The sequence below is a fragment of the Aspergillus caelatus genome (assembly GCF_009193585.1).
Source record: "Aspergillus caelatus strain CBS 763.97 unplaced genomic scaffold BDV27scaffold_1, whole genome shotgun sequence".
NCBI classification, from domain to species: domain Eukaryota; kingdom Fungi; phylum Ascomycota; class Eurotiomycetes; order Eurotiales; family Aspergillaceae; genus Aspergillus; species Aspergillus caelatus.
In genome coordinates, this window is record NW_022475264.1 from 232,270 (window position 1) to 253,134 (window position 20,865).

At 48.6% G+C, this 20,865-nt stretch overlaps 7 protein-coding genes across 7 annotated transcripts; 3 read left to right on the forward strand and 4 right to left on the reverse strand.

Annotated features, from left to right (window-relative positions):
• Nucleotides 1-246: 246 nt before the first annotated feature.
• BDV27DRAFT_151705 (acetyl/propionyl/methylcrotonyl-CoA carboxylase subunit alpha) lies at nucleotides 247-2,013 on the reverse strand (the record flags this gene model as incomplete). The annotated part of the gene is made up of 1 exon (XM_032071401.1): nucleotides 247-2,013. The coding sequence occupies one exon, from the start codon at nucleotides 2,011-2,013 to the stop codon at nucleotides 247-249; it is 1,767 nt and encodes a 588-aa protein (XP_031933932.1).
• Nucleotides 2,014-2,246: 233 nt separating this feature from the next.
• On the reverse strand, nucleotides 2,247-3,917 carry BDV27DRAFT_165002 (allophanate hydrolase subunit 2-domain-containing protein; the record flags this gene model as incomplete). The annotated part of the gene is made up of 1 exon (XM_032073806.1): nucleotides 2,247-3,917. One exon carries the CDS (start codon nucleotides 3,915-3,917, stop codon nucleotides 2,247-2,249), a length of 1,671 nt encoding a protein of 556 aa, XP_031933933.1.
• Nucleotides 3,918-5,210: 1,293 nt separating this feature from the next.
• Nucleotides 5,211-6,850, reverse strand: BDV27DRAFT_140091 (ergosterol biosynthesis ERG4/ERG24; the record flags this gene model as incomplete). Its single annotated transcript, XM_032069588.1, has 5 exons — nucleotides 5,211-5,446; nucleotides 5,508-5,830; nucleotides 5,891-6,007; nucleotides 6,067-6,181; nucleotides 6,247-6,850. The coding sequence occupies 5 exons, from the start codon at nucleotides 6,848-6,850 to the stop codon at nucleotides 5,211-5,213; spliced, it is 1,395 nt and encodes a 464-aa protein (XP_031933934.1).
• Nucleotides 6,851-9,498: 2,648 nt separating this feature from the next.
• On the forward strand, nucleotides 9,499-11,885 carry BDV27DRAFT_151708 (uncharacterized protein; the record flags this gene model as incomplete). The annotated part of the gene is made up of 2 exons (XM_032071402.1): nucleotides 9,499-11,801; nucleotides 11,870-11,885. 2 exons carry the CDS (start codon nucleotides 9,499-9,501, stop codon nucleotides 11,883-11,885), a joined length of 2,319 nt encoding a protein of 772 aa, XP_031933935.1.
• Nucleotides 11,886-14,267: 2,382 nt separating this feature from the next.
• BDV27DRAFT_151709 (putative MFS transporter) lies at nucleotides 14,268-16,262 on the forward strand (the record flags this gene model as incomplete). The annotated part of the gene is made up of 7 exons (XM_032071403.1): nucleotides 14,268-14,507; nucleotides 14,569-14,664; nucleotides 14,722-15,006; nucleotides 15,069-15,194; nucleotides 15,275-15,370; nucleotides 15,435-15,960; nucleotides 16,024-16,262. The coding sequence occupies 7 exons, from the start codon at nucleotides 14,268-14,270 to the stop codon at nucleotides 16,260-16,262; spliced, it is 1,608 nt and encodes a 535-aa protein (XP_031933936.1).
• On the reverse strand, nucleotides 16,119-18,440 carry BDV27DRAFT_165003 (Zn(II)2Cys6 transcription factor; the record flags this gene model as incomplete). The annotated part of the gene is made up of 3 exons (XM_032073807.1): nucleotides 16,119-17,504; nucleotides 17,579-18,073; nucleotides 18,136-18,440. 3 exons carry the CDS (start codon nucleotides 18,438-18,440, stop codon nucleotides 16,325-16,327), a joined length of 1,980 nt encoding a protein of 659 aa, XP_031933937.1. The 3' UTR covers nucleotides 16,119-16,324.
• Nucleotides 18,441-19,207: 767 nt separating this feature from the next.
• BDV27DRAFT_165007 (putative voltage-gated K+ channel beta subunit (KCNAB)) lies at nucleotides 19,208-20,668 on the forward strand. Its single transcript, XM_032073808.1, has 6 exons — nucleotides 19,208-19,338; nucleotides 19,403-19,425; nucleotides 19,476-19,542; nucleotides 19,601-19,688; nucleotides 19,747-20,301; nucleotides 20,419-20,668. Exons 1-6 carry the CDS (start codon nucleotides 19,244-19,246, stop codon nucleotides 20,641-20,643), a joined length of 1,053 nt encoding a protein of 350 aa, XP_031933938.1. The 5' UTR covers nucleotides 19,208-19,243; the 3' UTR covers nucleotides 20,644-20,668.
• Nucleotides 20,669-20,865: the final 197 nt, after the last annotated feature.

Sequence of the window (20,865 nt, forward strand, 5' to 3'; positions counted from 1 at the left end):
TAGAGCAACAATTATCAGTTACTCCTCTAGTAGGGGCCGTCGCGAATAAGCAAATATTCAAAACTAGAATTTTTTTTTCCAACGGTGCCCAATTCAAGTAGTCAATTTAATTAGTGTCATGAGACACCATAATTAGAATAATGTAACTTTCAATAATCGAAATCCAGAGGCCTAACATACCCGTAATCTATATGTTCTCTGTTTGTCATTAACTCTCGTAATGCAGTCTTGGTATCCATGTTTTTCTCAATTTTTGAGCATGAGTTCTTCTTGCTCAAACGTAAGTATTACACCCCCTGCCTGCACATATTCACCCTCTTTGGTGAGAAGACGGACGACCCCATCCCTCGGTGCAGTGACCTGGGTCTCCATTTTCATAGCCTCCATCACAGCCAATAAATCACCCTTACACACAGAAGCACCGTCAGTAACCTTGAAGGCTCGAAGCGTTCCAGACACTGGTGCCAAAATGTCTCCGGTATCTTTCTTTGGCTTTTCCTCCTTGGCATTCGTTGGTGAGCTGGCTGCTACTGAGCCAATTCCGCTGAAGAGCATGCTGGGCAGACCCACAGAGACCAGCTTGCCATCGATTTCAAGATGAGTCCGAATGAGATCCAGTTCGGGTACGGGGTCCGGCCGTGGGGCGGGGGCCAGTGTCGCGGCGAAGTCGGTCTCTACCCAGCGCGTGTGCACATTAAAGCCATTGGTACCCAGGAAATCGTCCGAGTTAAGCGTCTCAAGGTGAAACGGCAGAACGGTCGCTACCCCGTTTATTTGGAACTCTTTCAGCGCACGCTGAGCGCGACGCAGTGCCTGCTCACGGGTTCCACCAGACACAATCAACTTCGCCATCAGGGAGTCGTAAACAGCCGGAATCGTCGAGCCTTGCATAACACCACTGTCGAGACGGATACCGGGTCCGGAAGGTGGTTGAAACGTCGTGATCTGTCCAGGGGTTGGTAGGAACCCTCGACCGGGGTCTTCTGCATTGATACGGAATTCGATGGAATGACCTCGGGGAGGAATGGGAGATGAGAGGTTCAGCGGAAGTCCCTCGGCAATACGGAATTGCTCTACGACTAAATCAAGCCCCGTGGTCTCCTCCGTCACGGGGTGCTCAACTTGAAGTCTGGTATTGACTTCTAGGAAGGAAATACTGCCGTCGACCCCCAGGAGAAACTCCACCGTTCCTGCACCCGAATAACCGGCCGCGGAACAGATTGACTGAGCGGCATTCTGGATGTTCTCTTGCTGCTCCATAGTAAGAAATGGAGCCGGCGCTTCTTCGATCAGCTTTTGGTGACGTCTTTGTACGGAGCAATCGCGCGTCCCGACCACCACCACGTTCCCATGCTTGTCAGCTAGAACCTGAGCCTCGATATGTCGCGGTCGGTGGAGAAAACGTTCTATGAAGCATTCTCCCCGCCCAAATGCCGCCGTCGCCTCCCTTACCGCGGATTCATAGCACTCTGTTACCTCATCTATTGTCCAAGCGACCTTCAGACCACGACCACCGCCTCCATGGGCAGCCTTGATCGCAATCGGTAGGCCATGTTGTCGCGCAAAGGCCACCACTTCTTTTGCTGTCGAGACGGGTCCATCGCTGCCCGCTACAAGCGGTGCACCGACGCGTAACGCAATACGTCGCGCCTCGACCTTGTCACCAAGCGCCTCGATCACATTTGGGTCAGGCCCAATCCACGTCAGCCCTGCGTCCAGGACCGCCTGGGCGAATTCCGCCCGCTCAGATAAAAACCCGTATCCGGGGTGAATGGCATCTGCCCCAGAGTGTTTCGCCACATCGATAAGCTTGGCGATATTAAGATAGGTATCGGCTGTTTGAAAGCCCTTCAGCCCATAGGCCTCATCGGCTAGTCGCACAAACGGAGAGTCCACATCCAGGTCTGAGTACACCGCAACTGATATCACGCCGTAATCATGACAGGCACGGATAATGCGGACGGCAATTTCTCCTCGATTCGCAATCAGTACTTTCTTTAATCCTTTTCTCATGATGGTATTCTGACAGAATAACAGAATGTGTAGGGTCCGAAGGGGCAAAGAATAACGACCCAAACAGGCGAGTTAGGCTTTCTAAATTATATACTCTTTCAGTTTCCGTGACCTCCGTTTCATTTCAAACTTTTTTTTTTGTATTCATATCTACTGCGTATATCCATGACACATAGCAGACATAATCGTCACCGACCATGCAAATCACTGCTAAGAAAGGAAAAAAGGTTTGTCTATGCTGCATGGAGCTGATTGTGTTGCGGCTGAATTTCGGACCAGGGGGCGATAGCGCGAAACTGGACCATTGTATTGACAGGAAGCTGGCCAGTGAGATCCAGATGGTAATCAGCCACAGCACCAATGACTGGGTATCCACCGGTTAGTGGATGATCGGCAAGAAATAGTACAGGTTGACCATTGTGGGGCACCTGAATAGCGCCGGTGACTGTGCCCTCGCTTGGTAGTTCTGCTTTGTCGTCTTTGCGCTCGATGGAAACATTTCCCGATAAACGAACCCCAGCCCGGCTTGACTCTGCCGTCACTTTCCAGCACTGTTGAGTGAAGGTTTCCAGGCCTTCCTTTGTAAACCAGTCGGTGCGAGGGCCAAGCACTACATCCAGAATCACCACATCACTTGGAGCAGGTAGAGTGAACACTGGGGCTTCGTGGATTGAAACGCTTGCCAGGCCCTGCTGCGCGTTCTTCAAGATCAGCCTCGAGCCCGCCACGACTGGACTGGGCCCCACTGCAGCCAAAGTGTCGGTGCTGACGCTACCCAAGATCGGATTGATCTCAAAGCCACCCCGAACTGCCACGTAGATTCGCATCCCTGTTCGTGGATGTCCGAATGTCACGACATCCCCTGGCTCCAGCGCAATTGGCCGATGAGTGTCCGTTATCTGTGTAGTCTGGCCTTTCGTATCCTCAATTGTAATAGGGCAGGGCGCCCCTGTGCAGCCGATCACCGCCTGACTGGTGCTTTCAAATGAAAAGCCGCCCAGCGTAAGTTCAAGGCATCCAGTGCCAGCTGGATTTCCCACTGTACGGTTCGCAGCTCGAAATGCCGATCGATCTAGCACACCCGAGGCAGAAACACCTTGATTCGCTTGACCGGGCCGGCCGAGATCTTGGAAAAGTGCCGGCATTGGCGCCGTCAAAACCTTGAAATGTGGAATGGTGTTGCCCACCGTCTCACTCAGGGCAAGCTTTTCTTCCTCCGTATCATTTGGACCAGAACCAGCTGTCGCGTCCTCAACTGAAAGAGTACTATCAGCTTCAGCGGCTTCGAGATCATCCACCTCAACAAATTTGACCCGATAACCTGGTTGCAGAAGCGCGCTTGGACTCCTATTTGTGTCCCACATTTTGACCGATGTCGAACCAATAATCTGCCACCCGCCTGGAGTGCTTTGTGGATAGATGCCGCTAAAAGGCCCCGCCAGAGCTACCGAGCCAGCTGGAATGCGGGTCCTTGGAGTCTGGTGGCGCGGGACGAACAGGGCAGGATCGCCGCCATTGAGGTAGCTGAAGCCCGGCGCAAATCCGCAGAATGCCACAGTGAACTGACTCTCCTTATGGCGACGAATAACCTCTTCCACGCTGAATCCTGTGAGCTTTGCGATGTTATCCAGATCCACGCCGTCATAGCGGACGGGGATTTCTATTTGACAGTCCGATCGGAGGCTGATGACTGAGAGGTCTCGTTTGCGAAATTCGGTTGCTAACCCCTCTGCGCTTACACTTTCTGGATCGAAGTGAACGAGCAGCGTGCGGGCAGCAGGGATCATCTCCTTAATGCCATCAACTGGCTGTGACTGCAGTGAGGTAAGAAGCGCCAGGGTCTCCTCGAGACCTGGGAGCTCCACGAGGATTGTCGTCAAATTAACGGGAAGAAAGCGCATCATGATGAATATACAGAGTTGAGTGGTGATGGTTGTACATAAATGACAGAAAGCTGTTGGCGGTGCATATGTTGTATATATATTTATTTCTGGGTGTATCGTATCCTTGATTGGGCTATTGTATCTGCAGGGTAGGCGAGAAACTAACCGGTCCCACCTGGTGGGTACTTGGCTGATTCCACGAACTAGTGGTAGCTATCGAGACCTGAATGATTCTCATGTCATTTGAACCCGTCGCAGCTGAGGGTAGAGATGGGCAGGGACGCATCTCAGCCTTAACATAGACTTGTCCTGAAGTCTCGCCCTCTCTGAACTACAGTAAATCCTAATAAAGATAAACACCGGACAATCTTGTGAAAATATCGTTGGCGAGATAAGGGGTCAATATAAGCATACAGTTGTTTAGAGAAGTACATCTCTCTTGCCTTTGTCTCTTCCTCTGTTCTCATCATAAGATGCATCTTCTGGTATCCCGGCGAAGAACATTAAGGTGGCTACCCAAAACTCTCCAAGTGGTGCCAAAGCGGCCCGGCCCTAAACCCTTTGATATGGCATTCCCATCACCCTACACGAGGAAGCCTATTGATGAGCTAAGGGATCACGACAACGTCACGCACAGAGAGAATCGAAGATTTCCTGAGTCCCGCATAGATCTTCACCTGCATATGACATATTTAGGCTTTATTCAGTAATCTAAGTCTAAATATGAAGGTATGCATTCGCAATCATCTGAGTTTCAATTGTCCTATTGAAAAGCTTAGATGAACAGGATATTGACCAGGAATTTCGTAATCTGAGTACACAGGAGGGCTGAGCTCCAATCAGCCAGCTGGCTTGTGGTAGATCGTTTCCTGCCCAGATATGGCTGTAATCTTTGCTGGAAGCAATTAAGCTTTCAATGGGATTCTGGCATGAGTACATGCCATCTCGAAAGCTATATTTTCCAATCCGAACTATGTCGTTCTCCACCTCTATTTGGATCATCTAAGTCTTTTCCGAGATGGAATGCTGTTGTTATTATGTGGAATAACATTAAACAATGTATTACAATATAGATAGCGTCCATACTTTCTGTCTAACCCTATAGCCTCAAAATGGAAAATATGGAACGCTGCCCCTGACGAATCTTGTTCAACTACCGCTCTTGGGTACGCTCTTCCTCAAAGCTAAACGACCAAATATGCTTCGTCACTTCCAATGAAGCACTCTCTAAACTGATGTAGGTGGACAGAACGTCTTTATATTATGGCTCGATAGCCTGAAAAGTCTTGCAACTCGACCATCAATAAAACCTAATTAGAAGACACCAGGTATCATTCTCCATCGTACTATTCCCTGATACTGCTCCCAGTACTTCCCGTATTTAATCGAACACCGTCGCTCATCCCGATAGCATCGATGAACTAGCAATCCAGTCATCCAGATAAAGTATGTATAGGGTAGTAAGTGCGTCCATTCACAACAAGCGCATACGCAGAAGGAGAAGATGATATCACCAACGTAGTTGGGATGGCGAACAACACCCCAGCAGCCTAGCAAGACCTTAGTATCTAAAATATCTCTCGAGTGACTGCAGACAGTGTCCGAACGTACCTGAACACAGTAAGAGAGAATCATGCACTGCTCCGGCTCCAGTCGTGTACTTGGCTCTGATCACGTCTGGTTTCTTGCCGAATATTTTGCAATCTCCACGTGTCTTCCGCAACAAGTCTTTTTGATTATTTGATAGTCGGAAGAGAATATAGCCAAAGAGCCCAATGCCCAAAATGGAGTAAAATGCAGTGGGGGAAAGTTGGACTGGGTAAGCGGAAAGATATTGCGCTTGAGTGGTATAGACCATAGGAAGCCATACGGCCGAGCCCCAGCAAAGATAAAACCCAAAGTGATCGTGGGCAATATCGATAGTAGCCAGATACCTAAAGGCCGAGGGGTAAGTGAAATGGGGGTTGGTTGGTTCAAGGAAAGGGTAAGGTTACCAGGCTTCGTTGACGAAGAAGTCGACCGTGTATAGGGCATGAAGGAGAGTCACCGCCACCATTGAATTGGACACCGCACCGAACCGACTATACTGCTCAGCCATAAAGCAGAGATCACTAGGAAGCATTAATACAGCTTGACCAACACCTTAAGAGACGAGCTAATGTTGACTTACATTATTACCCATGAATTCATCCCCAGTCGGCCAATTTGGAATAGCTTGAAGTCCCACGTTCCACCTATCCGCGGATTCAACTCAATGCCGGACAAGAAATCGTGATATATTGATCCTGATTCTAGTGAGCCCGCTTGCATAAGTTAAATAACCTACAAAGCCTCAAAGACTGTGCCATACCACTGAACCTCTGGTCTTTCTCAAAGCTTGGGTGGAGATGGCCTTTCAACCATGATATCACGGAGAAGGCAAGACCGTAGATATTCGCCGCGACGAGAATTCCGCCCCAATTTTGAGCCACGCCAGCAACAGCTTCAATCCCTTTAATCGCTGCCAATACTGCTACTGTACCAATAGTGACGAACCATGATAATAGCCCATTCATCCTGTATGGGTGAGTATGTCCTGCGGGTGTTGGCGGTCCATGCACAATTTGCCCAGGAAGTACCGAGTATAGCGCGGCTTGCATAGCGACCCAGCTGACATATAGTATTGTCGCCTGGCTAGTCGGACCTGGCAGGTACTGTAGAAAGAAATCGACAGGCGACGAAAGTAGCTCGATTGTTGCGTTCGACATGGCACCATCAAAGTGTTCAAGGCATATGTACAGAAATAGGGCGAACAGCGGCGAAGCCACCACAGCGCCCATGCTGAGAAAGCCAGCGAGGTTAGAAACATTTTTTCTCCGTCCCCAGAGAGCGTTTGAAGTCTCCACCTCTTTGCTCCCGTTGAGCAGGAGATGGCTTTGGCCGGTTGTTGGGGCTTTAACCCTGTTTCTAATCATCGTTGTAGCAGCTAGGTGTTCTTTGTTTAGTTGATCGTAGCATGAATATAGTGCATGTGGAGTATTATTTTAAGATTTATAGGATTCTGATTGAGGCTGTCAGATGTCGATGCGCCTTCAGAACAAGCGGTAGAGAGGGCCTGGACAAGCTGTAACCAGCATTCCATGGCAGCATGGGGTGCGTCAGATACGTAGCAGACCCCTTCATGTTGCCAATCATAGTAGCAACAATCATGTACGAGTGGCTATTTTCATGCAGTTGGGCGATATAGAATGGGTCCACACCCACTTCTAACTGGGTCTCATCAATCTCGGCGTCACCGAGAAGTGAAGAGCTTGCACTAGCAATGTCAACTACAGGTTTTGGAATTTGACTGGTGCGTGCCTGAGCCGCTGGTATAGTAACCAAACCCCTTGCAGAATCCTGAACCCTAATTCCCCTGCAGATGTGCCAAGACCTTCGCGAAAGGAGAAAAATGGAACGCGGGCGAACTGAATTGAACAAGCAATCTATGGTGGTAAATCTACTGACATATCCTCGCTTGCCATTCATTGCCAATAAGGTTGCCGGGACCGCTGCTTAATTTAAAAGCTTGCCTGGGCTCCTTTACAAGCTGGCGTTGAACAACAACTTGACTGCTAGAGTCGAGGCAGCAAAACTTGCCAAAGTCGATTGGAGCCCAATCGTGTTCACGACACTGTAAGGAACAAGCCAAGCATCGTGCATTCTGAATCTCAGGATTGGGTATATAAACCACCAGGCTGTTACAGACAACCAAGATGTTGCCCAGATGAATCCCCAAAATTTACACCACGTTCGTAATATTTTTGGAACACCACGTCCTTCTATTGTTACCTTTCGACTCCATAATGCCTTCGCATAATCCTCGATCATTATTCCGGCGGCATTTATTAGAAAATAAAACATTGGACTTGTCTGGCTCCGTGATAGTCCCATACACCGGTTAGCAACCAGATGCAACCCTCCTGACATGGAAAATATCATCACTAGCCGCGTATAGCGCTCTAGTAAGGAAGATGATGCAAGCCTCAGCACCTTAATACTAATGAACTTGCTCACTGAGGTCAGTGGCCAACGGAGCCATTGATGCCAGTATTTCCTGCGCGCAAATAGTTGAGCATCTGTGAATGCCTAGTGGATCCGCCGGAAAGGGTGATAAACTTACCCCCAAAAATCACGAAGGCAGTGCATATCCCACAGGCTCCCAAAGAGGGCCGGCCAGTCATCAGGTGATGTGATCCCTAAATTGACAAATATGACCGAGGCGCATCTATACCAGATGTCCATGTATACTTTGAAGAGGATCCCCATGTATATCGAGTCTAGAGCCATCTGCAACAGTGGGGAAGTACTCTGACTAGTGAGCGGAAGGATGACTGTGGCGGAACTATAAACTACTTCCTGCGTATCCAGACCTGCACTCCATGACATCGCGTGTAGGATGTCTAGCAGGAGGTATTGCCAGGCGCATATCGCTGTTTGTCGCATTGAAAACGTGATTCGGATGGACTTTACGGGCCAGGATACCGGCACCAGGGGATATTGGCAGGTGTTTTTGGCCTTCCAGGATGTACCGACTCCACGGACGCTCAGGACGAGAGGCAATGCGACAAGGATATGCGGGAGACGTTTTCCATGTTTGGGTATTGCCAGATCGTTTCCATGAACTTTTGTTATCAATAGCAAGTTCACACAGTGAATGACATGCACCACTGATATTGAGTGAATCAATGCTACACTAACACTCGGTGAACAAAGACCTTTAGGCACCATCAAGCGGATAGCCAAGAAGAATATAAGAATGAATGACGCAACTATCCTTAGAGATGAAGACTTGGGACTCAGGCTGAGTATGATAGCAACTCCCACACACGAAAAGAGATGGTAAAGAAGGCAGCCGTAATAAAGATAAATGTACATGATGCTCTTCATGGGGACAGGTCCAGCATAGACGGCCTGAGCTGGCAGAGTGGCCATTGATCAAGCATCAGACAGATCAAGGTCGGTAATAATATACCTTTTCAGGCCTTTATACATAGACATATGCATGTGATCTGGATATTAACCTACAGAACGGATATGGAAGCTTTTGCTGTGGGAAGCGCTTAAAGTAGGAGGGCATTCGCGTGACGATTGCGTTGATATGATCAGCATATTCTCCATCCCAGCTGAGTACCGGGAAATCACGGTATTTCTTATCCGGCCCCATTTTTCTTTGTCGCTACTTTCTCCCCCCTTGCTTTAAGCTGGGTAGGGGAATATGCAACTGGGCAAGGACTTAATTATGGAATGCTCAGCGACCAGGTAGCTGGGTCACAATTTGACCTGTACGATAACAACGCAAGCTTAGCAGGAACGGAAAAATAACTATTGAGTACTTCTAGTGGGTAAGCAAATTTGATCGGCAGAATATCTATCTATCTTTACGCCAAGAATACATTTTCACTTCTTGTTTCACATTGCAACCGAGCTAAGACTTTCGACACCGAGTCAAACGTTCCAGTTCATGGTGTTTCTATGGTTATCCAGCTATCGACCAGCGTCTGAGCTGATCGCTACTGTTCTTTTTTTCTGTTGGGCCTGGTGAGCAATTCACTTATATGGCCTCGCTTCTTAACCTTACACCATGGTAGAACCCGATGGAAGGAGTGGTGCACAAGCATCCGTTCATGGAGCGGCATTACCCGCGGTTGACCCTGTCGATATCCACGTCTCTAGCCTTTCTGTCCACCTAAACAGGGCTACTAGTGGATGGCCAGCCCCTATACAGTCTCTCAGACGGAAGCTGGCAGGCACATATACTGGGATGCAGAATCAAATCTTACATGACGTCTCGGCTACATTCCCAAGCGGCTCGCTTGTCGGTATACTAGGGCCAAGCGGAAGTGGCAAGACAACCTTTCTTAATATCCTCTGCAACCAACTGTCTCTTCGAGGAATTACCACAACGGGCGATATTTTCTTCACGTGTGCTCGTGATGTACAGTCGGTTCGATCGGCCTATCTCAGGCAGAGTGACTTTCTTGTACCATCTCTGACAGTGCGAGAAACTCTGCAAATCGCCGCCGATCTTCGCATGCCTTCTGCTGATGCAGCATATCGCTCCAATGTAGTGACTCAACTCATCCATGGTCTTGGACTAACGAAATGTGCGGATACACGGGTCGGGGAAGGGACTGGGGCTGGGTGCAGTGGTGGCGAGAAGAGAAGAACGAGCCTCGGTGTTCAGATCTTAGCGAATCCCTCTTGTTTATTCTGCGACGAGCCTACGACCGGCTTGGATGCAGCCAATGCTCACCACATCGTTCAGTTGCTGAAAGAACTGGCAGGAGAAGGCCGAACTGTCGTCGTGGCGATTCACACCCCGCGCCCGGAAATATGGGAGCTGTTCGACCATATCCTGCTACTCTCTCAGGGCCATGTCCTGTACAATGGCCCAACCTCTTCAGTTCGCGGTTATTTTGAGCGATGTGGTCACGCCATACCCGCATCAGAAAGTCCAGCTGAGCTCTTGATTGACCTCGTATCCGTAGAAGCGGAAGCAGAAGCCTCACCGATGGTATCAGTGGCAAGGATCAACAACCTGAAGGAGCAGTGGAAAGCGACGCAGTGCACCGTAGCTGATAGCTGCGGAGCTTACACAAGAGATGACTCATTTGTGCGATATGGTTCACCTATATCCCGCAATCCAGTCGTGCCGCTTTCTCGACAGCTGACTGTGCTTACTCGGCGCACTATACTGACAACATTACGGGGCCCTATGAGCCTGTTCGGTAGCTTGTCAATCACAATTGTGCTGGGAATAGTGACTGGCGCGGCTTTCTATCAGGTTGACAGCAGCGCGCAAGGTATTTGGTCTCGGCAGGGGGCTCTTTTCGCAGTACTGAACATCTACGGTTACCCACTGTTAATCTATGAAATATTTCGCCTGTCATATGAGATACAAACTTTCGATCGTGAGCAAGAGGAGGGAGTTGTCAGCGTTGCAGCCTTCTTGATAAGCCGCAGGCTTGCGCGACTTGTCCTCGAGGATATCCCAGGGCCTGCCGTATCATCGATAGTCTTTTATTTCCTTGTTGGACTCTGGCGCTCTGTTGCCGAGCCTTTCCTTTTCTTGCTGATAATGATTCTGGCCACATATGTCTCTCTTGCCGTCGCTGTCCTTGCGATTGCAATGTCCCGTGATTTCGCCATAGCTGGCCTTATCGGAAATTTGCTTTACACGCTGCAGAGCCTGTCTGGTGGTTATTTAGTGCAGGTAAACCAGATTTCGATCTGGCTCCGTTGGTCAAAATGGATAGCCCATAACTTTTATCTTTACAGCGCAGCATGTGCGATTGAGTTCGTTGGTCCGAAGCGGACATCACGCGGGCATCTATACAGTTGCCCAACTGTCGCCAATGCTTCGACAGGTGAGTGTACAGAGTTGTATGGGAAAGACATCATGGCAAACCTAGGATTTCCTCGCGAGTGGATCTGGCAACCTATTGTGGCCTCTTTGGGCTTTCTTGTTTTCTACACTATGGTGGCTGCCTTGCTACTTCAGCAGCCTCGAATGGGAGCTATCATGACTCCAGATCCCCAGTCAAGCCGTAGCCACGTTGTCATTGAAAATACAGAGCTTCTGCCTCTAACCTCAACACCACATACGCCAGGTGTGGATATCCAATTAACCAAGTATGCTCTAAGTCTCACTAGGCAAAATATGAAAGCCTTTCTGAGTCCCTATTATGAACGCTCAATACTTAAACCGATCAACACCACATTCAAACACGGCGAACTTAGTATCATTATGGGGCCTTCTGGGAGCGGGAAGACCACTCTATTACACGCTCTCACAGCGCGCCTACCACAGAGATATCGAAGACAAGGTCAAGTGCTCTACAATAGCCATACTCTACCGCCTTCCAAGATCCGATCTATATGCTCGTACGTGTCCCAGTCGGACTATTTACAACCTTTTCTGACAGTCCGAGAAACCCTACTTTTTGCTGCAGGGCTGAGATTACCTAAATGGATAACAAAAGAGCAAAGATATTCTAAGGTTGACTCTATTATTCGTACAATGGGCTTGATGTCCTGTGCAGACACTATAGTCGGAGATGAAAAGCAAAAGGGTATCAGTGGCGGCGAGAAGAGGCGGGTATCAATAGGTATTCAGCTTCTGACTGACCCGAGAATTTTAATACTGGATGAACCGACATCAGGTCTAGACGCATACACAGCCGGGTGTATCTTAAAGAAGCTAAAGGCCCTGTCGGAGGAAGGTCGGACTATCATCTGCAGTATACATCAGCCACGCTCAGATATTTTCCCTTTCTTTTCCAACATTCTTCTCCTTGCATCTGACGGTTCCCCCGTCTACGCTGGGCCTGGGGAAGTTATATTACACTACTTTCGCAGCCATGGTTTTGAATGTTCAGATTCAATGAACCCGTGTGACTTTATCATTGATTTAGTCACGGTAGATTATCGAGACCATCAAGAAATGTCGAGTCGCGCGAGAGTGCAGCAGCTGATCGATAAACATGCTGTCACTCAATCAACTGTACAAGACACATCCCCACTGCCAATGACTTTGTTAGAGCAAAGAGCCCATGAAAAGAACATTAACTCATTTCGGACATTGTTTCCTTTAGCATTACGCCGCTCAGCCCTTGGTTTAATTAGGCGTCCATTTCTTCTGCTCTCACGCTTAGTTCAAGGTCCTGGGATGGCAGCTATCTTTGTTATGTTCACATCTCCTCTCACGGGCGACAGCAGCTCTGTTCAAACGAGAATCGGCCTCCTCCAGCAGCTCCTAACCATTATTCTTGCCGGTTTGCTCTCCCCCCGTTCACTTACTAGTAATATCTACATCGCGCTAATGCTGATTCGAAACCAGGTATCCGTACTACCCTGTCTCCGATAGTATTGAAAATATTAACTAGTTACTAGGTATCAGTGCCACTTTGGCCCCTATAGTATTATATATTAATTGGTTATTTGCCGACCTTCTAAGTACATCCTTACCACGGGTTTTTCAAATCGTGGCCTATATTCTCCCCTCCAAATATTCCATGGCTAATATTGTCCCATACGCGATGAACGGCCTGGAATTTACCTGCAGTGCAGGAGAACAGCCAAGCAAGCAATGCACTATCCACAATGGGAAGGATGTGTTAAACTTTTATAATTTCGACAAGGACCCTGGTTTGAATATAATGGCCCTTGCAGTATGTGTGGTTGTCTATCGGGTTGTTGCGTATTTAGTGATTCAGTTTCGATGAACCCGTTGATATCAATGTATTACCATCTGAATTATATATTCCACGAATTGAATTTGAATATCACTGCCATACATCCAGGCCGGAATAATAAAAAGCACATAATTGCTCGCAGAATCATATTCCACCGGCCTGTACCGAGCTGCTGGTAAACATCAATATCCTACTAGCCTCCCGAGATAATATATATTATCCATGCCAACACCCACAACCGCCAAACACAATATATGTTATCTTTGCGTGCTCCGTCATGAAAATCAAACAATAACCCACGGCCCTTCTACTAACGGTGACCACAGATTCGTTCCATACTGGCAAAAAGAACTACCTTGACGAGTACCGTGATCGAATTTCGCCACCACGAAATCCAGAACAGGGGTTTGTGGGGCGTCGGCGAAAATTTCGGAAGGCAACTCTTTGCCAAGCAAAAGATGCCTCTCTTTCTCGTCCACTAGACTCGACTAGACCGAACAAGTATTGGCCAATATTCCTTCTTGGAATAAAGAAATTCAGGAAAAATCCGGGGAACAACCGCAGACTATCCTGTTAACCCCGCAAAAACAACATTCCAAGGCTGTTAGCGATTTAACCTTTGAACCAAGAAGCGTTATATCCTCTATTGTAGATCGAACTGGGTTGAATACACGAGAGACAATACAGTGAAAATTAGAAAGCAGGGAAAATAAAATAAAATAAAATAAAATAAAATAGAATAAAATATACAGATTAAAACAGCTCGGCAAGCTAAACAAACCCAGTAAGGTGCCAAAAGCCAAAACACAAGCTAGCCGATGATGTGCTCGGAAGACACAGTGATGCAAAGTCCCCGCCAGACCCTCTATTGGCCATACTGAGGGAATGAACGTGTAGACGTGTGCTACAACTGCCGTGCCGGTGATGTGTGTTTACTTACGCTCAGGTTAAAACTAAAATGGTGCGATACGGTACAATTGTATTGTTTGGGTGTGGGAGGCCGTTTTCTATATAATATTGTCCATTGCTGCCCCCTCCCGGGATGGAGGTGGTGTTCTTCTTCTCTCAAGGGCTTGGTGTACCCTGCTGGCCAATTTCGTCTTTATAATTTAATCCACAAGGGTAGAACTACACAGGAGGAAGGCGAGTGCTCAAAATGGCCGATATCGAACGGGCCGACAAAGGTCCCAAAGACCAGACGACAACGCCTCTCGACGATGACTGCTCAAAGGCATCTATTGCTGTCGGACAGGAAAATCTCTCCGCCGTTACAGCGCCCCACGAGTCTTTCGAGGGTTATCATCGCTTTGACCCTACGGCATCTTGGACGGAGAAGGAGGAGAGAGCGGTTGTGTGGAAAACCGATTTGTTGCTTCTAACATGGGTTTGTGTCATGGTAATTACTATCCACTTCGCTATGATTGATTTCGACTGAGATCAGCGCTGACAGCGCGAAGTTCTTTGGTCTGCAACTTGACCGCGGAAATTTATCCAACGCACTCACGGACAATCTACTCGATGACCTGAACCTCTCGTCGAATGATTACAACAATGTATGCGAACTATGTACACTTCTAATGCTATGAAAGTTTACTAACAATGATATTTAGGGAACGACAATCCAACTCGTGTGCTTCCTAGCAACCGAATTCCCCGCACAGCTTCTCATCAAGCGATATGGATTCAGACGCGTTCTGCCGATCATGATGATGCTGTGGTCCCTTGTTTCCTGGACCCAGGCATGGATGACCGGTCGGGCCAGCTTTTATATCACCCGTGCCTTGATCGGGGCTTTTGAGGGTGGTTTCATCCCTGGTACCATTCTGTTTGCAACCTATTTCTACAAAACGAGGGAGTTGAGTGTGCGGCTCGCTTTCTTCTGGTCGACATTGAACGTAAGTCACAAGTGGTCCTAGATTACCGTCTAACCGGCGATGGCATAGCTGACATGCGACAGGTTGCTCGCATTATCTCGTCCTTGCTTGCCGCAGGAATATTGGAGATGCGTGGAGTTCACGGAAAGACAGGCTGGTTTTGGCTTTTTCTGATTGAGGGTCTCTTGACTTTTGTTATTGGACTAGTGGTATGTATCAGCCTTCCCTGCGATGGGTCAGGATGTGGATGAGTATAAGCGAAGACAGAAGCTGATCTGATTGCACATAGAGCTTCCTTTACCTTCCCGGCTCCCCAACCAACACGAAGAGTGTTCTCGTCCCCAAACCATGGTACACTGAGCGCCAGGAGGTGATTATGATCAATGTACGTTCCTTCACAGAAAGCTATCCCTTATCTCCGTATCCTTAGCTAACTCATACGCTTGAAGCGCCTGCTACGTGACGACCCCTCGAAAGGTCTCACCAACATCCACGAACGCGCTACCCTCAATGACGTACTCCGTGCCTGGAGCGACAAGTCCATGTGGGGTCTGTACCTCATCGGCCTTGTCGCCTATATCCCGCAGAATCCAGTCCAAGCATATCTATCACTAACCCTGAAACGGATCGGGTTTTCGACCTTCGACTCCAACATGCTCTCCATTCCATCGGCAGTGCTCCAGATTATCCTTATGCTGGCTCTCTCGAGCAGTAGTGAATATTTCGGCGAGCGATCATTCCACTGTCTGTTTGGCGAGTTCTGGTCCTTGCCATTACTGGCCGCAATGCTCGCTCTACCGGACGGTGGCCGCGAGTGGGGCCGTTTCACCATCACCACGTTGATATCCGGATATCCGTACTTTCACCCGATTGTGTCGGCTTGGATTTCTGAGAACACATTCGATGTGAAGAAGCGAGCCATTACGGCTGCAACTTATAACGTGATTGTCCAGGTTGGATCCGTCATCGCGTCTCGTAAGTACCGACCCTACCGAAGATGGAGGTTCAGAATAGTCCGGCTGACTGAGAGGAAAACAGAGATCTATCGCGACAACGACAAGCCGTACTACTTCACTGGCAACAAGGTGCTTATTGCGATTTGTGCCTTCTCAATGGTAGTGTTCGTGGCGCAGAGGGAGTACCTCCGTTACCTCAATCGACAGAAAGAGAAGAAGTGGAATGATATGACGCCCGAGGAGAAAGTGGCGTACCAGTCCGACCAGGCTGCTCGAGAAGGCGAAGGGAACAAGCGGCTGGACTTTCGCTTTAAGTATTAAGCTTTGTTGCATGTACTCGTCAGGTTTTGAATTTAGTGTTAAATGTTTTCGAAAGGTCAGTTTCAGTAGAGACCAACAAAATCAGTGTTCGTAGCAAAATTCGTGAATTCAGCACCAGGAAATAAGAGATCCTGGGTTGAGGCTCGTAAGATCTGGGATGCTATGTCCTCAGTGATTGCGTTCATCGGCACTAGCGACGACCATAAGGGTGATAGAGGTGTCATTTCTTCCGTTTCAAGGGCTACACTACTTGTGTCAAACAGAAAATTGGATGCTGCCTCGTCATACGTCGGTTGAAAGAGATCATTTGCACCTGAGTATTGTGGGGCTTGGTTCGGATCACCATCGTCTGAACTCCCAAAGGACATATCACAGACCGACACGTAGGTCAAGTCGTTCGCGTCGGACAGATAAGCAAGTGGGTCTAAACAGGTGGATAAATTAGGATCTTGATTAGCCAACTCGGTAATTCTCTTCGCTTGTTGGCCGTGAACCTGAGTTTCGCACTCCGTGGGGGGTGTCCAACGCTTTCTGCTACCAGCATTTCGAAGAGGTGTTGTTAACGCGGGTCCGATCACGACCTGCACCTCTGCCATTTTCTGGTAGAGAAGATCAATCAATTTCTTGTTCCCTCCGCCGCGAAAGGTCGATAATATGGAGTGAAGACGAGATAAGATATAATTTGGACGACTCTCGCCATCCCATTCGGGAGAGAGTGGCAGCACAGCGAGGTCTTTAATGGCATCCGCAAGGGAGTTAGCAACCTCATAAATCTTGAGCTCCATACCCAAACCATGCGCCTCAACTGCCGACCGAGGTAGTTGCGAGACGATGTTTACTAGCTCCTGGGCGACGTTGAGTGGGAAGCAACGAGACATGGATTGGTCGGCGGACGGGGAAGGCCCCGGATAGTGTTTTGCAGACAGTTTCCATAGGATCATTCGCATCCAGTGCCGAGTGACGCACAGATCTGCCTTCTGTACATCCGAGATATGCTCAAATAACATCGATCCGTCCTGCAGATTTCGCTGAAGGCTCTCCAGGAAGGGCCAATCGACGCGCCCCACATTATTTGCACCTGGCTGCATGTCGGTATTTTCATCCTGAATAATATCAAACATCCCTGATTTCTCGAAGATCTGGAAGAGGTTGAGGAGCTTGAGGAAGGCGGGGAGGACATGCGATTCGTCATTTTCGTCAATCACCGGGGCTGAGATATTCGTTTTCAATGTGACTGGGTACCTATGGAGGATGCAAACTCCCCTGGATAGATCAGTTGCTGCGAAACGACATAAACCATTGCTCAAGTGACTCACCGTTCTGTGACAAAGAGCAGCCAAAGGACACGCCGACGTAATTGTTGCTCCTCAAACGATAGAGAATTGTAAGACGACTCTCGATGGAGACCCATTATCTGAGCAATGGAGATGGCCTCTCTTAAATGCAGAAGAGATTCACTCCCTCCGGGCTTTTGGTTTTCATAGTACACATGCAGAAAAAAGGACGTCTGGATACTGTTCAAGTTGACCTGCGAGCGATAATCACATAGGTTCCGAGCGCGCAAGCATTCCGCTGCCAACATTTCGGCTGTGATCGTTTCCCCCGCGCCGGGGCCTTGCTCCAACCGTAGTTGAGCTATTGTCGCTGCTGCTACTGCAGTCGACAACGCATAAGTCTCGTTGTCACTGTTAACAGTATCTCGTTGAAGTGCGGACACCATTTCTTCGACGTTGACAATTGGCCAAACGGGGTACATGCGCACGTGGTAAATGGAGAGCGGAGACGTCAAGGTATCGAGAGGAATTCGCGAACTACAGTGTGTTAGAGCAGATGACCGTGTTATGTCCATCGCGCAAAAACATGTGCCACCGACCTTTCCATGCGTGAGGTCTGTCGCGCAGGCGTAGTATTCGGATTGAGCCTTTCCAGCATAGCTTCAGTTGAGCGGTGCGCATCCTCGCAGTCATTGTTGTCGCCCCCAACCTGCGCTTGCTCGATGAGGAATTGTGTCGTGGAGCGCAATCGCCTCGGTCCTCGACATTGCTGAACTCGGACATAAGTACATTTTATTTTGGCCTTGGTGCAGGACCTGCAAGGCTGCCCGCCGCCACAGCGGATCTTTCGAATCTTACAACCATCACAGGCGCGCTTGGTGACACTTGGTTTGGCAGAGGACATGTTGACGATCAACCTTGCAATAAATCTATCGTATGCATCACGAAGTTTCCAGGGCTAGTTCCAGCCGATAAGATTAACGTAACTCCGAGCCGATAGTACGACTTTACCGCCTTGAGCGAATCCTAGCTATGGGCGATAAGAACGATCCTCCTACAAGCGCAGGAAACAGGTCAGATCAGTTTCAACGTGCGACAGTGAGTGACCGTTGATGCGGGGAAATTCAGAGTCAGAAACCTATTCCAAGAGCTAGACCATGAGGACAGAGGGAGCAGTTGCGCGACGGCCTCCACTCCGCACGCCATCGCTCCACCTTTTGACTTTAGGGCTAAAATCGCGCCGGTCCAAAGTCGCAGTTCCCAATTGGGTAACGTTGTCGCTCTAACGCATTATACGAGCTTGAGATAGTCGCCATTGGACCATTACAGAGACGCCAGTACTAAATAGAAAAAGATCGTTTTGTTTCTGCAGCAGATTGCCCCTCCGAACATTTCTCCGTTCTCCATCTCGCTGTTTACCCGAGCCCCCGCACGGCAGTGTCTTATCGCTTACCATTCGTCGTTATCAGCCCTTGGAGGGCAAAATTATTTTTCGCAACTGGAAGATGTGATCCAAGTACTCGTCGCTGAGTGGATGACGTGGCGGTCTAAATAAAAGCTCTAATAATGTCTACTACTAAGGGGTGGCATGGCGTGTTTACTGTCAGCGCAATAAATTGCAGCGTAGCCGCTCTTCAGAGGGAAGTGCCGTAACAACCTGAGAAGGACACCTCCCACATCGCATTTTCCGCGTATCCACTACTCACAATGGCTTGGCCGAACAAGAATAAAGACATGATTTACCGCCGGGTGGGCAACTCGGGTCTTCATGTGTCTGCAATAGGTCTGGGAGGCTGGTTAACGTGAGTTTTGTCTGCTGCGTGGCATACAGAAAATAAAACATCACTAACCTATTTGGCCGTAAAGATTCGGCGGGCACGTTGATGATGGTAAACACAATCAAGGTGAATAGCAATGAAGGGGTGCTAATCTCGGCCAGATATTACATTCAAGTGCATGAAGCAGGCTTATGATTGCGGTGTCAATTTTTTCGACACAGCAGAAAGGTACACATTTCTTTTTTCCAGGTCCGGCAAACGGAGTACGTCCACTAACACATAACAGCTATGCTAATGGCCAATCCGAAATTGTTATGGGGGACGCAATTCAGAGGGCTGGCTGGCAGCGCAGTGACCTGGTGATCAGCACAAAGGTAGACAAGCAGATTCCTGACGATCTAATAATCATCGCTAACGATAGTGTCTTCTTAGCTAAACTGGGGAATGGCGAACGGTGAAATTCTCATCAATAACCACGGCCTATCTCGTAAACACATCATCGAAGGTACACGCGCATCGCTCCGACGACTGAAACTCGACTATGTGGACATAATTTACGCTCATCGCCCTGATCGTCTAACACCGATGGAGGAGACAGTACGTGCATTCAACTTCGTAATTGACCAGGGCTGGGCCTTCTACTGGGGAACATCGGAATGGTCTGCAGATGAAATTACCGAAGCTTGCGGCATCGCCAAGTCCTTGGGCTTGGTGGGACCCATCGTCGAGCAGCCCCTTTATAACATGTTAGACCGGAAGAAGGTTGAGGGCGAATTCCAACGGTTATATACTCGGTGCGGAATCGGTTTGACCACTTTCTCTCCTCTCAAAATGGGACTCCTGAGTGGCAAGTATAACGATGCGACCACCCAGCCTCCACCTGGTTCGCGATTCGCGGAGAGCCAGGATAGATTTGCGAACCAAGTGAGGAATGACTGGGAGAATAAGGAATGGGCAGGAACTATTGAAAAGATTGTGAAGCTAAAGGTAAGTGTCAGGATCTTTTTATATCCTTTTGCTACTTTCTGTTGGCCATGGTCCTTGGCTTTTTAAGCTGAGTGATCGTTTCGTTGTGGTACGGTCAAAACTAATGAAGTAAACCAGGACTTGGCCGATAAGCTCGGATTTAAGTTATCTCAGCTCGCCCTCGCGTGGTGTCTAAAGAACGAGAACGTATCCGCAGTGATTACGGGTGCTTCCAGACCCGAGCAGATTGTTGATAATGTGGAAAGCTTAAAGCTGTTACCGAAGTTGACCCCGGAGATCCTCGCAGAGATCGATGAATTGCTTCTCAACCGTCCTGCCGCGGACCCAGCACGCCAGGACTGAGAAGCAATACTTTTCTTTACTGTGTGGAAAAACAATGAAATGACACCTATTAACGAATAAAACCAAAATCAAATGCTTTGTCCTAATCCAAGTACGAACATAGCGTGTCGAAGCGTCATATTTCTAACTTAAGGCAGAATATACTGCTATTAACTTCCGGGCTCCCCGAGTTTTTCGGTGGTATGACTTCATGCGGTCCGCGAGCGTCAAAGACATTCTGAA

Excerpts from the sequence above, each read along its gene's own strand:
- BDV27DRAFT_165007 (XM_032073808.1), top strand. The coding sequence starts at position 19,244 with ATGGCTTGGCCGAACAAGAATAAAGACATGATTTACCGCCGGGTGGGC. Across the intron at positions 19,689-19,746 it reads ACCTGGTGATCAGCACAAAG|CTAAACTGGGGAATGGCGAA; the intron begins GTAGACAAGCAG and ends GTGTCTTCTTAG. Across the intron at positions 20,302-20,418 it reads AAAAGATTGTGAAGCTAAAG|GACTTGGCCGATAAGCTCGG; the intron begins GTAAGTGTCAGG and ends GAAGTAAACCAG.